The following is a 15,741-nucleotide window of genomic DNA, read 5'->3' as shown; positions in this document are numbered from 1 at the left end:
CGCGGGTGGTTACTTATTTAAGGTTACTTATTTAAGTGTAATTAGTTATATGCACAATTCAAGCACAAAACAAATTATATCAACATATCAGCAAATATTTTACATATAAAATGGTTCAACATTTCAACCCCCTTCACAGTTCAATGGTGAAAACTTCACAACAATACAAAGTTTCTGTAGGCCTCAGTTGCTTTGGTGTGCGCAAACGCCACATGACAGCGAACAACCGAAGGAGAGTTCGCAGTCATCCCACACATGGGGGAGCACCCAAGCAACTGACAAAAAGCCCCCACGGACCAATGTTCTTGATGTTTTGTTTAAGGATACACATTTCCTTGCTTTGACAGGAAAAATTCTAACCCCCTTTGGATATTATTTAGAAAAAGTTTATTTCCTAGGTCATTGAGGTGTACTCCATCTGGCAACAGAAATTGCGATATGTTTTTCAATAAATCAGGGTACTTTATGTAACAACCCCCCAACTCTAACACTAATGAAGCAGCTACCCTATTGGCCTTAAGACGGGAACGCTCCATTGCTTTATTGTCCCCCGAATACCTCCATTTATTTCGTGGCAGCATCTGTGACCAAACAAGTGTAGAATGTGGAAAGCGAGTCTTGATAATCTTTAGATGGGATTTAATTTTCTCAATGAGAGTATACAGATCAATTGATCCTAAATCGTTTGCCCCACAGTGAATAACCAAAAAGTCTGGGGATTCCTCATATTCTGTCAGAAAAAAGAGCTTTCTTTTAAGTCCCAAAAAATTCAAACCTGAATATCCCTGCCACCAGATATTTATTTTCAATCTATCCAATCCAAGATTTGTTCCCCCCGGTCTGCATACTGATGCCATCATTGCATTCTTAATAATAGAGGAGCCCACACACCAGACTTTAACTTCAGAGACCTCTACAAATGTATGCAATAATTTGAATAATTCTTGTTATATTTACAAAATTACAACTTATTTGCCCCCAACATCTGCCCAACAGGACATCTTATGTACGATTTGTATGCCCTAGACTTCCAACGCCCTGCTTCCATTATGACATCTTGTGAACACCCCGCTTCAAATGCTGCAGTGGCTGCCCCGATACGAAATGAATGGGCCCTATAATGCCCCTGAACCCCCAAAACCTGAAGTGATTTTTTCAAAACCGAAGAGAACTGATATCTGGTAAGGGGATTTTTTCCACAGTGGATAAATAAAGGCCCTTTAATTTTTGGTCTTACTGCAAGATAATCTATCAAACTTGCTACTGGACACAGGATTCCCCCACTTTTATCAATGGCTAAAGAAACCCCCTTTCTATCCTGATCACATTTTGACATTCTTATGTGTACAAAAACCTTGGAGTAATTAGCTTCAAATTGAACATCAGTCACTTGTAAAATTGTATGAACACTATTACCAGCAGACAATGTGAATTCCCCTATTCTGAGAAAACCAAAGAAGGCTAATATATAAGCAGCTCTGAACAATTTTGTTTCATAACTATTGCTACAAATGCTCGATAAAACCCTAACAACTTCAGTAAGCAACTGCAAGGTTATAGGTAGCCTTGCATCTGCAGACCTACCAGTTCTTCTCATACCCTCAAGAACCTTTACAACCAGAAAGTTCTTTGTTTCATCAACCCAATTGTGAATTTTGCATTGAAAACTAATAGAAGATAGATAAGATTTTGCCGTAGCATAGGAACACTTCTTAAGTGACAGATAAGCAACAAAGTGAACAACATCTCTAAGAGGTGGGGGCCATGAAATTTCGTACCCAAATTCTTTCCGGAAATTATAAAATGAATTTTGTCCTGTTTCGTATGCTGTCTTAGTGTTTTCAGAGATTGAAGCATCTAGCAATTTATTCATTTGAATCTGTAAATCATGTTGACTAATTCTACTGGAAGAGGGTCTGGTCTGGTGCTTGCCTCTGGTGCTAACGTCTTGAAGCGGAACCACTGTTTGCGAGAAATAGAATCTGCAATTTTGTTATCCAAGCTACTAATGTGATTTGCCCTAAATATAACATTATTGATCATCAGTCTAAGAACCAAATGTCTTACCAATTCCATCACTCTTTTGGACTTGGAAGATTGGGTATTGATGACACTAACTAATGAAAGGTTATCAACATGAAACTGAACTTTTTTATGTAACAACCTAGGTCCCCATATCTCTATTGCTAAAACTACTGGTATGAGCTCAAGAAAAGTCATGTCTCTCAAAATTTCTTGGTTGTTCCAATGTTTTGGCCATTGGAGAAAAAACCAACTTCCACTAAAGTAACCACCACAACCTAAATGACCTGAACCTGCACTATCTGTAAATAACTGTAAAATGCTAGAATCTTCCCATACAGTATTAGGAAAATAAGCAACCCCATTGAAATGGTTCAAGAACACCAGCCACATTCTAAGGTCACTTTTAATTCCTACTGATAATCTTATATGATGATGTGGCTTGAAAACTCCACTAAATGCATCATACATTCTTCGAATAAAAGCTCTACTAGATCTGATTGCCTTTGAGAAAAAAATTGAGCATTCCAACTAAAGACTGCATTTCTTGCAGTGTAACTTTTTCCCTATCTAAAAAATTTTCAATCAGACTCTTCAGGATTTCTAACTTAGCTTCTGGGATCTTAATTGTCATCTCTAGTGTATCAATTTCAAAACCTAGAAATATTAATTTTGTTGTTGGACCAGAAGTTTTCTCATGGGCTAGAGGTACCCCTAAATCCCCAGCTAAGTTACTAAAAGTAGACATTAGAATTTCACATTCATCACTACCAGACCTACCTGCAAAAAGGAAATCGTCTAAATAATGATCTAATGTATTCAATCCAGACTTGAACTGAGCAAGCCAGTGTAGAAAAGTTGCAAATGTTTCCCAAATTCTGCAACTAATGGAACAACCCATGGGAAGGCATTTATCTATGTAATATAATCCATCTACAGAGAAACCTAACAAGTCAAAATCCCCTGGATTTATCGGAACTAAACGAAAAGCACTTTTAATATCCATCTTACCTATCAATGCGCCCCTTCCCAAATTTGCAATCATATTGACTACACCATCAAATGATGCATACTGCACTGTACATAAATCTGGGTCTATAAAGTCGTTGATCCCCTGGGAACTAGGATAGGATAAATGGGTAATCATTCGCCACCCTCCATCAGATTTAGGGACAATACCAACTGGTGAAATATGGAGGTTAGAAATTGGAAGTTGATCAAAAGGACCCATGATTCGGCCAAGCTTTATTTCCTTACTTATCTTTTCCATCAACTCATCATGGTGTTCACTTGCAGACTTAAGATTTTTTGAAAACACATGACACCTTGGGCCTGTATAATTTATTTCAAAACCCTTTGAAAACCCATTTTTTATATAATTAGCAGCATATTTGTCTGGATATGGCTGCAAATATTCATTTAACTTTTCCACATTAATAGGGGAATTTCCTAGGGCCCATATACCTTTGTGGTCTTGGGGTTTGGGTTGGGTGTGACAAAAGGGGTCTAACTTGAGGCTGTCCCTGCAGTGGTCCCCTTGGGTAACTTGTGGACTTCCCAACATAATTAGATTGAGGGCACAAATATTGTGGATGACTCCCAGAACATTTAATGCACTTGTGCATGTACTGGCAAGAATTTCTGTCACAATGACCCTTGAAGTTGAAATTATAGCACTTGTTGTAAGCTGGGCTGATCGGTTTAATTGTTAGTTTAGATTGTGGGGATGATGACATAAACATCAACCATAACTCATAGTCTACTTTAGACCAATCTATGGTGGGATCGATACTGCGGCGAAGTCGAAACTGCTCGTCATATTTCTTCCATCCCAAATCCCCCTCCCCACATCTTGATGCCCCGAGTCTTATGTCATATAAATATTTCAGCAAACCCTGGTAAGATTCTGGGTGGGCTGAAGCATAAATGCTAGAGTAAACTAAGAATGCATCTGTCCATTTACTGATATTTTGAATCTTATTGCTAGGTTTAACAACCTCTCTTGTGACCAACTCCCCTTTTTCATTAAAAAATATTTTTTTCTCTGAAGATTCTGTCAGGGAAGTGTTATCAAGCAACAAACTAATCTCTATGTATGCTGAACTAATGATTTTAGACTTCAATGAGTTAGAGACATTGCTAGCCAATAGTGAATGAATGCTATCTACATATTGATTCTCATAACCAATGCTTGTACCTGATTGAGATTCAATGGCCAAAGCAGGCACAGGTGCTGGGGCCAGTGGGGTAGAGTTTGACTTTCTGGCACCAACTACATTCTCTTGGGCGGCGATGCTTCCTGAAGGACCTGGTTCCTGAACTGTATGATTATCGTCAACCTCTATCGCTACCGCTGGTCGCTCTTGTCTTGACCTCTTTGACCTTGATGCTTTGCCCTCGTTGTCTCTCAGTCTGCAATTCCGCTTAGTCTTATTTTTGGGAGGCATTTCCGCTCGTTATAGTAAATAACAAACAAAAAATTACTAATTGTAATTCACCAGATACAAATTTTTTGATAAATTTGCTACGGGCAAAAATTTGCAACAATATATTCAAAATGGCTGTCGTGTCACATTTAATCGGGCTGTAAATCCAGCACAATCCAGAGAAAATATATACGTTGGATTAAAAAAGTATTAAGAACATTTATTATCCATTAACCAAAATTTAAATATATTTAAGGCAGATGCAAAATTTTTCTTACAAATATTATGAAAAAACTTGACAAAGAAATATTCAACCTACTCTGTATCCAGCAAGTTGATGAAAAGAATGTTGATCCCGAGCTTTCCGACTTATATATACCCAAGGCCGCAGGCCGATCCCGACCAAAAAATTAATACCTTTTCCCGTAAAATAAAGTCATCTGATTTTATATGCATAAAATAGATGATATTAATCATAAAAATGCTAAAATGATGTCGTAAAACGTGCTGAAAAAGCCTAAGAAAAAGGAGCAGAAAACTAAGTGGGAATGACTGAAATGCTAGACGAACAGAGAGGTAATGCAGAAAATATTGTTTAGATTCCTTATCATAATGGACAGGAAAGTATATAAAATCACGCATACAGAAGTCTTTATTTATGTAACCAATGTATTTATTTTTTTATGTTCGCGATGTCGCAGATCGTGCTCTTACTTCCTGGTTAAAATGAAAACCTTCATGGAGTTCTCATTATTTTCGTTCCTACTGTTAGGTGAGCTTTGCATTTAGTCAACACATCTTTGTTCAGATTGAGATTTTATGCATGTGCAACATAACGTAAACATAGTATTTCTTTAAGGTCTTACCATGAGCTGTTCAGTGAATGATATCAAACAGGAGATATATAATGCCCTTGTTTCCTGCCAAACAAAGTCCTGTACAACTTAGAAGTTTTGTTGAATGTGGAATGTTCTCAAACATGCACGATAAAAGTATCTAACAAGTTGCTGTCCTTTAAAAAAAAAGGACTACAATACGTGGACCATATGCATGTTTTTCTAACCAAATTCAATTAAGAAAATGTCTAGGTGTGGTGATTATACATGTAGGTTTGTTTACATTTTCTACAATGATCTGCCTACTTAAATGACTGATTGTAGTTTCAAAGCAAAATTGTTAAACTTTTTCTACGATAAGTTTTGTCAGTTTAAAAATCGGGCTATTTTGATACATGTAACCCATAATGGTTGGAACTTGACACCTGATTTGAATTTTACGGAAGAAATCTATCATGGGAAAAATAGAGATCTGATGGTTCACGTGTAGCACAGCTCTGTAATACGCAGATTTTTTTGTCGGAGCACCCCCCTCCCCTTCCACACACACACACACACACCCTCTCTCACACACACACTCACACTCACACCCACCCACACACACACACATTAAAAGCCGTTGCTGAAGACCACTATCAAACGGTATTTGGATTGCCGAAATATTAAATAATTTGGCAAGGCTTAATGCACAAAAGTAATGTCGGCGAAAACTTGTTTTATCTTTTAAAAGCTAGAACTAGTCGTTGAATGTTGCTTTTCATTCAAGTTGTTCATTTACGTGTTTCTATTCTTCCTACTTTTTAGAAATGCTTGTACCATAGAATCAATGTTTAGTTTGTATATAAAAGTATATGTATTAGAGAGAAATTCGGATCTGCCAATGAATTATGTAAATGCGATGTGCGGATTTAAAAGCGCGATTTGCCAATGAATGGCATATTCTAATGCAAATAGGGCGAATTATTCTAGGGGCAAGTTACCGAAGGTGCGAACTCTCTAGCATTTTCGCGCATGCGTAGCCTGTCGTTTGTCATCTGGTTTAACCTCGCTTACTGATAAGCTTTCTTGTTTTCGGATAAAAAGGTTCAAATCGATGAAAAATTAATGATATAGAAATAACCTCATTGACAATACAGGCAAGCATATACATACACATTTTCTTAATAAGAATGTTTTCGTATCACTAACATTTTAATAATATTCATTTTATTTATATAAGTAAAATGGAGTTACCTATGTTATGACCTATTCCAGGTATACCCGTCGTTGTCGTTCAATATTATACAGAATATAAATTAACGAACAGTCCAGTTTCCAGTTGTAAAAATATCCCACTGCATCTCAACAAATCGAGAGAAGACGTAGAAAACCAGTTCAACAGTATATGCAGTGCATTTGATCTTTTAATGACAACCAATTTTTCATTTACTTCATTTGTCTTTTCGGTAAGAAATAAATAAAACAAGCAAATAAAAAGAAATTTTGTCCCCCGCTTTTGGGGTGTATTTGTGGGTAAAATGTTATTTTTATGGCATATTGTGTCAAATATGAACGCCCTTTCATGTGTCATTAAGAAGTTATCACCGAAATTGAATTTGAGAAAAATGAATTTGAAAAAAACTAAGTCAATCGTGAAAGTCAAGGTCAAGCGATTAGAAATCGTAGCATGCTATGAAATATCTTGTCACAGGAAATGCTTACGTTGAATATGAAAGCCCTATCTCTATTCAATCAAAAGTTGTAAGGAAATTTTTTTTGAAAATTATATCAAACTTCAAAGACAAGGTCACAAGAATCATAGTGTATTTAGAAAGGATATGGCACAGGTACATGTAATATACAGGTTTAATATGAAAGCCCTATCTTTTCTCATTCAAAGGTTATAGCCAATTTGAAGTCTATTTTTTTTAAATTAGGTAAAAATACACGGTCACAGGATTAAAAATAAAAGTGTATATGGAAAGGCAATACACAGGTCCAATATGAAGGCCCAATCTCTTCTCATTAAAAAGTCATGAGAAAGGCTTAAGTTTTTGAAAGATGGTCAAACTTTAAGGTCAGGGTCACAAGGTCAAAAATTTATTTAGAAAGGACTTGTCAGAGGCAATACAGACGTTTAATATGAAAGCCCTACTAGAGGCTGTCTCTTCTCATTCAAAAGTTAAGGCCATTTCAAAGTAATGTTAATTTTGTTTTAAAGTTGGTCAAACTTCAAGGTCACGGGGTCAAAAATCATATTATATTTAGAAAGGTCTTGTCACGAGCAATATACATGTGTAATATGAAATCCCTATCTCTTCTCATTCAAAAGATATTACCAAGGTTAAAGTATTTGTGACGGACGGACGGACAGACGAATGAGATTTAATGTCCCCTCGCTTTAGCGAAAGCGGGGCACAACTAAAGAACTAATTTCGACAGGTGTCATGTCCAAATTTTTAGAGGATAAATAAAAATGATGCTTCGTTAATCCTTACAAAACGACTGAAAAGATGATACATGTTAAATTTTCTGTGTCTCTTGTCTCTTGCAATTACATGTAGGTACATTTATAAGCCTTATAGGATAATGTCCATATACTCTTTCTAAACAACGTTTGTCGGTTTTATAAACTACCTTGATCCCCACTATTGCATTAATTTATGTTGATTTTACCAAATTGGCTCATTAATTATGATGCAAAAGCCGACGAGAGCCATACACTTAATCGTGTGATTGCAACAGTTAACGTTTAAGGTAATTAAGGTAGCTAGGTCCATACCTTCAAAAGTTTCTGTCAAACTGATTTTTGTTTAATTTGAATACCTTGATTGTGTCATAAACTAGTCTAACTAAAACGCCCGTAAAAGACATATCTTTGCAGGTTAATTTTCATACATTCCTCTAAAAATTCAACAGCCAAAATCGAACATAAAGAAGCGTGATATCATATTTTATTTGGGTATATGTATGCTCCAAATCACAATAATTTTACGTTAAAACTTATAAAATTAAAAAGTATTCATTTGCAAAGAGAATATTTGATATCTTTAGTGGAAAACATTAACAAAGTGATGTTGAATCTGTCTACATCTTTCAGAAAAAAATCTCAAAATATATTTATTTTTAATAAATCTATCTGTTAATATGCCATATTTTTAAATTAAAATTATTTAGAGATATATCTAAGGTTAATAAAAACAAATACTTTATTATAGTTGAACAGATAAATTTAACAAACAGACTTTTTAAACACATATACCCCCATTCTTTGAATATCAATTTTTTTCAATCATTCTTTGCAAAATTTAAAAAAAGTAAAATTTAATGTGTACACTGTACTAAATGACAGAGGGCAAAATGTTAATTTCCATGAATAATATACATGTATATTAAATGCTTTGTATGCACAATGATACAATAATAATATGATAAAATACGAATATATGTTGAATTAGGTCATCCCAAGTTTTTTCTATGTTTAGCGTCCGCGTGCGCCTTAGTTATTGACAATCCCATATGAGAAAAAAACACACAACATCAGGAGTCCTGAAATTTTTGAATTATGTAAATTTCTCCAAATAATTCTGTACAGTAAGTTATCTTGGGTGTATTTTAAGCATTTAATCCCTTATTTTTGCTTAAGAATAGATATTTCTTCTATGAAAGCACTTTTGTTAGATCAAATCATTTGAAAGGCTTCATTTTTATGACTTTTAAGTCTGTGTTTTATGTTTTGGCTTGTGTGTTTTTTGCGAATAGGTAGGTAGGTTTTTGAAAGATGGGTGGACGCTAAACAGAGAAAAAGCTTGGAATGGCCTTATTAAAATTTAAACAATCTGAGGGTAATAATTATTTTCACTATTTTCAGTTGAATATTTCTTTTTCCACCACGTTCACCAATACCACAAGTATAGAAAATATAAATGTTTGCATAAAGTCAACACAAATAATTTTTTGGACCAAGCATATTTTTGCGAGCATTCTTGACAATATTACATGTGAAAACGTGAAATTGAATTATACATCTGATCCAATATTGCACACAAGAAGACATGAAAAATGTCATAATGAGTCAGTTATCATCCGTAATGCGACAGTTAGTAGTGGGGACAACAGGATAACAGGACTCTGCTGTGGTGAGTTGTTTATTTTCTGTCTTGGTCTTTGATCATACTACCATAGTAAAGAAAGACACTAGTATGTATTAGTAGTTAAAATGGCATAAAACTCAATATAACAAGAGCATATAAGGACAATAGATTTAAACTTTATATTTACATGTTAATTTGCTTAAATATTAAAGCGGGTGTACGAATATTTTTGAATACATTGAACTTATTTCATAAGACCCTCAGTCTTCTTTTACAAAATGTTGACATTGTTTATGCCAAACTCGTTAAATCAAATGATTATTTTATAATAGTATACTTTCATGCAAATACGTTTATTCTGATTGGTCGAGAAACATTTTTAAACAAAAACACTATTACCCGCTGAATAATGAAGCCACGCCTCCAGCGTAGCAACAGTCAACATTGCTTGACGACGGGTGATATTCCAAAAAATAGCGACTGCGCAGAATTTATGCGCGCTCGGTTCACTGTTATGTGCATTTGTATAAACATTCAGTATAATATAATAAATTTTTGCATGTAGTTGAGTGTAACGTTAAAAATTTCCGACCCTCGAAAACCATTATCAACCACGGCTGCGCCTCGGTTGACAATGGTTTTCTTGGGGTGATAATTTTCAATGTTACACTCGAATACATGCAATATTTATATAATAAATATTTCCTGGGCCTTCTTTAAAAAACAAAATATCGAAGAATTATTTTTTTCCAAACAATCTATGTGGAATTCCCATGGGACAATTGAGCCCCGTTATTAGCCGATCTGATTTTATATTCATATGAAGCAGAATTTGTGCAAAATCTAATGCATGAAAAAAAAGAAAACACTTGCAAAATAAGAAATGCATGATTTCTTCATAATAAGAAATGCATGATTTCTTCATAAGAATCGCCCCGTGGGGATCCGGGTTAGAATAGGTCCTCAGTACCCCCTTGCTTGTCGTATAAGGCGACTAAATGGGGCGGTCCTTCGGATGAGACCGTATAAACCGAGGCCCCGTGTCACAGCAGGTGTGCCACGATAAAGATCCATCCCTGCTCAAAGGCCGTAAGTGCCGAGCATAGGCTTAAATTTGCAGCCCTTCACCGGCAATGGTGACGTCTCCATATCAGTGAAATATTCTGGAGAGGGACGTTAAACAGTATACAATCAATCAATCAATCATAAGAATCGAACGGAAGAAAACTCTTTGAATATCATGAAGGTGATATATATATATCGTCATAATAGCATTAAAATAAATGTAAGATGTACACTGACAGGAAATATGTTTATTCAAAACCCATACATATATTCACTGAATTTGAATTTCAATAGATAACAAAAGCAATAAACAAATATCTTGAACTAAATATGACTTATATGGTTATATGTTGTGTCATAAAATTATATATGACAGAAAATCAATTAACTTTGACTTTTGCGTGCTCGACATGTACTAAGTAAATTACCCTTAGTTTTGAACTGAAAGTCATATGTATTACCTGTATCTGGTATTTTGGATAAGTTAAAGAATTTTTGCAAAGACACCATCAGATTGAATCCTTTTTCAATCCAGTGTATCGAGACTGGGACGAAAACCCATGTCAACAGGAAGGCTAAAGGTTGCCTAGACAATAATATTTATGAATTGAGAAAATTTGACTTCTTTATCCAATTACCGTTCACGGTAGCCTAATGGTAGAGCGTTCGCTTCGTGATCGGGAGGCCCGGGTTCGATTCTCGTTCTCGGCGCCGTGTCAAACCTAAGACGTAAAAATAGGTAGCGACTGTTCCTTCGCCAAGTGCTCGACATCAGAAGTGAAAGTCACGGGTCTTTCGGATATGACCTTAAAAACGTAGGTCCCGTGTCACGGTAGGCGCTGGCACGATAAAGAACCCTCATTGCTCAATGGCCCTGAGTGCCGAGTATAGGTCTAAATTTGAAGCCCTTCACCGGCATACGGTGACATCTCCATATGAGTGAAAAATTTTCAAGAGGGACGTTAAACAATATACAATCAATCAATCAATCTTTATCCAATTTAATCAATTAATATGAGTTACGGATTGAGAAGTGAAACTTCATTCCCATTTGAAGATTCATCCATCTGATCCATTACATGTTCAAAATGATACAATTATCAGCTGCTGTAAATACGGGGTTAGAATAAATACTATTTTGACTTTTGCAGTTTTGAATTTTTATATCTTTACTCCTTATAAATAATAACGGTAATGCCTAAATGTCGTTTGAGTCTATATATAATGCCTTAATTGATACATGTAGTTGAAACATTTGAAAATAAAATTCTTAATAAAATTCTTGTTTGTCATTCATATCAGCAGGATTTAAAAAGAATAAACTATTAGATATTGACATACAAGGTGAAAAACCTTCGATAAACTATGAAATATTTGTTATTGTGTTGTAGTACTAATGCAAGTAATTTGATTCTAAATTGATATTAATAAATTTCATTGTTTTTCCTCATATAATACAGAATAAAAAGTCATCTAGATATAGACATGTATTAATAAAATTTTGGTTGGGAAGTATATATCGCATAAATATATTATATGGTTTTATTATGGCTAACAGAATGTTTTTCATAAGTCTAAACAAATCAGATGCCCGGCCGTTTAATAATCCAATTTTCTCCGTAATGTATTGATATCATTAGAGAAAAATTAATTGTGATATTTCTGACTGAGATATTTTAGTTATGTATGCCAAACTCTATTTTGGTGATAAAAGACAAATTTTATTAAGAATGAAATATTAGAGTGAAAGTAATTTGTTAATACATCATATCATTTATCAGACACAACCATTAACACAGGAGAAGAGAATGAAGCGACTAGATCTTACGACTTCATCTCAAAATTTACTGAAAGGACAACCTCTTCAACTGATGAATCAGTGTCAGAATTGTCTTGTTCTTTAATTAGGAAGGAAGAAGGTAAGTCAAAAATATTAAAATAATCATCATGGCAGCAAATGAACGAAAAAAAAAAACTTGTGCCTTTCTGAAAATTCTTAAGGATGTTAAATACATCGCTTACCCCAATATATTTCACGAAGAGCGCAATTTATCTGACACTTATCACATTATGTAATTTGAGTTATTTTTTAATCATTGCATTATATTTTTGACGTCATGACAAATTCATGCTAAAATGTTTTGAAAGAACTAAATGCGGTATATTGCATATCTTTGCCCCCACAAAAGTCAAATTTTGAAAAATTCTTGAAATGTGCTGAATTCTATAAAGGCCGTAAGTGCCGAGCGTACGCCTAAATTCACAGCCCTTCACCGGCAATGGTGACGACCATTTCAGTGAAATATTCTGTAGAGGGACGTTAAACAGTATACAATCAATCAATCTATAAATTATATGAGAAATATAAATTAACAGAACATATCATAGTTCAAAGTGGTTAACCGACAATTTTTGTTATTATGACGTCACGAACAAGTCCGATTTTATATCATTTTTTAAAAAGTGGACAAAATGGACAAATTTTCTACAATTTTAGCTTTAACATTTATAGAGCGCAAGTTTGCTCTGGAACGATATTTACATATTTCATTGATATAATCATTTTACACATTATATTAAAAATATTGAGCCTGATCAGACCTGCGCTCGGTGATTTTTACTCAAAATATTGACGAAATATATACATTTTTCTGTAGAAAAGCATGGAAATTGTAAATTTACGTCATTTTCATGACGTCATTTCAAACATATGACGTCATTGCTGGTGAAATATTCAGTGTTTTGAAGTCAGTATATATTCCCCTGTTTCAGAACATAATTATATATTTCTCTGTCAAAGTTTGGTTTTTAGGGGGCAAATATTGGTTACAACCATACTATGGAATGCCATATACGGCAGCCAACTGCTTACTGCGAACTGCTGACTGCTTACTGCCAACTGTCAGCTGCTTACTGCCAACTGCCACACAAACATGAATAAATTTTATTTTTATATTGATATTTATGTGAATTTTCACAAAAAGAAGAAGGAAAAACCGGCGCGGATCCAGGTTATTTTTTCCAAGAGGGTCACCCTGGTAAGATTAAATTGATTAAATGACCAATATTTATTATCTTATGTTTTATAAAATGTATTCGATTGATAAAGTAATTTTTTTTCTTATTTGAAATAGGTAATAAAATGACTGTGTTCTGCTTCTAATCTTTTAAGAAGTAACACCCCCCCCCCGGAGACAACAAAACCTTTGAAGAGAGAGAGAAAAAAAAAATTGTCGTTTCGCAGAGAAAGATGTTTTGAAAATATATTATCATTTTTCTACTATATTCTAAAGTTAAAAAATTCCTCAAATGAAAGATATATATCTCTGTGTGTTATAATGTTTCACATGCATAGATTTTTTTAAGGGGGGGGGGGGCTTTTAAAATTTGTTCAGTCATGGGTTAATGTATGAACTAAACAAACTAAAACTGACCTTGGGCCCGGCCTCCAAGAAAACGCCGATCAAACTTTTATATCTCTTTGTTTTTACAAATAAGATATGTTTTACATGCATAGATCTAGAGAGAGGGGTCCAGGCCACAACTCTGAAATTTGTAAAGTTATTTAATACACAAACTAAACCAAATAAGAGTTATTTAATGTATTTAAAAAATCAAAAGGGACCTTAGACTTCCCCCCTCCCGAAATCGCGGAATCGTTAAGTTGGTATAAAAAATGTCATAGACATGAAGGTATGAAGCATAAGTAACCCACTCTCCCCGACCGAAATAAATTTCACATTTAGGGAAGGACTTTACGTTTTTTGTTTTGTTTTTTTTTTTGTCAAGAAATTTCTGGGTTGGATTTTTTTTTTACCAAAGTGACCCTTTTGGAAATAACGTCGTAGATCCGCGCCTTTTTTTGGAAAATTTACATTAATATCAATATTAAAATTAAATGTATTCATGTATGTGTGGCAGTTGGCAGTAAGCAGTCAGCAGTTGGCAGTAAGCAGTCAGCATATGGCATTACATAGTATGATAACCGAATAAAATTCTTTGCTATTTTTATCAAGTTTTTATGAGTTTAATTTTTTTTATGTAAGGAATGTTAAAAGCAGAAGATACATTCATATTATGCCGGTTTTCTCAAGAGTTAGTAAATTAAGGACCATATCTAAAAGATTTGAATAAACTGTTGATAGACTATAAACCTATAGGGTCTATGGATAGACTGAGTCTTTTGTTATCATACGTCATAAGGTCACTATCCATTGCCCCGCTTTCTAGATCATTGTCAGTTTTTTTGCTTTTTTTTTAATTTTATTTTATTTATTTAAGACTTTATTGCGGACATAGTTCAAGTAACTTGCGTTATTTAATGTTTCACTATAAAAATAAGACAAATGTGTAGATTTCAAGTTAGTTTTTGGCCATCAAATATGCAAACTTTTATAAGTTTCTTACAGAATGCCCTTTTGTGACTTAGCATAAGTGACAGTTACTGACTTTCGATGCCTTCTTTTTATAAATTCAGTTTGTTTTAAATTTTAGAGGCCTGCTTGTCTATATGTATACCAATATCAACTATACTTGGTTTGGTTGCCCTTTTGCTGGCTATATTACTGTGGTACCAAAGCAGGTAATTGTCAATTATATGATGCAAAGAAACTCTTGTATTCATAATCGTAATTAGTGTCTGTTTAAGAGTTAACTTTCGTTTCAATAGATGTATGAAATCCTTTAAAGAACTACGAGAGACATATGCTGATGTGATTGGGAGGCCTATAAGAATATAAGAATGAATACTGATTATGAGCAGATCACAAGAGAGAAGAGTAACAGGGAGGACAAACACAACCAATAATCAGGACAAACATATTAACTTCGCAGAATGTTTCCTTTGTTTTTGTTTCATGTACTTGAATACCATTTGGTACATAAATATCTCTTATAATTTTTTTATTTATCAAATTACTTTGCAGTCATAGACTATTTTCTCTAACAAAAAAACATAAGGGTAAGGAGATTATTAATCAGAATTTTTTGATATATATATTTATATATATAACGTTTGATTGAAAAAGAGATAGGACTTTCATATTTGACGTACATTACCTGCAACAAAATATTTTTGAGAATGCTATGACTTTTCCCCTTTGACCTAATTTTCATAAATTGACATATGATAGGGGTGCATACTTGACACACAATCTGCCATAAATTATGGCATCCCATTCACTAAAACACAGAAAGCAGAGACCACAATTCTTTGAATTTGCTTGTATAATCTTGATATGGAAGCATCCTCATATAATGTAGATTCAAGTTTTTTATGCCACGCCATGATTAGGAATACACGTATAGTTTTTGTCATGT

At 34.2% G+C, this 15,741-nt stretch overlaps 2 protein-coding genes across 2 annotated transcripts; one reads left to right on the top strand and one right to left on the bottom strand.

Annotated features, from left to right (window-relative positions):
* Positions 1-302: 302 nt before the first annotated feature.
* LOC134275270 (uncharacterized) lies at positions 303-4,650 on the bottom strand. Its single transcript, XM_062757546.1, has 2 exons — positions 4,220-4,650; positions 303-913 (listed from the first exon to the last, which is right to left on the bottom strand). Exons 1-2 carry the CDS (start codon positions 4,467-4,469, stop codon positions 318-320), a joined length of 846 nt encoding a protein of 281 aa, XP_062613530.1. The 5' UTR covers positions 4,470-4,650; the 3' UTR covers positions 303-317.
* Positions 4,651-4,996: 346 nt separating this feature from the next.
* On the top strand, positions 4,997-15,210 carry LOC134275247 (uncharacterized). The gene is made up of 4 exons (XM_062757518.1): positions 4,997-5,024; positions 12,204-12,341; positions 14,917-15,004; positions 15,092-15,210. The coding sequence occupies exons 1-4, from the start codon at positions 4,997-4,999 to the stop codon at positions 15,159-15,161; spliced, it is 324 nt and encodes a 107-aa protein (XP_062613502.1). The 3' UTR covers positions 15,162-15,210.
* Positions 15,211-15,741: the final 531 nt, after the last annotated feature.

The sequence above is a fragment of the Saccostrea cucullata genome, unplaced genomic scaffold (assembly GCF_032062105.1).
Source record: "Saccostrea cucullata isolate Sc308-1 unplaced genomic scaffold, CSIRO_AGI_Scuc_v1 ctg2667, whole genome shotgun sequence".
Taxonomy (NCBI): Eukaryota; Metazoa; Mollusca; class Bivalvia; order Ostreida; family Ostreidae; genus Saccostrea; species Saccostrea cuccullata.
Note: the sequence above shows the minus strand (reverse complement) of the source record. Positions and strands in the feature narration are given on the sequence as shown.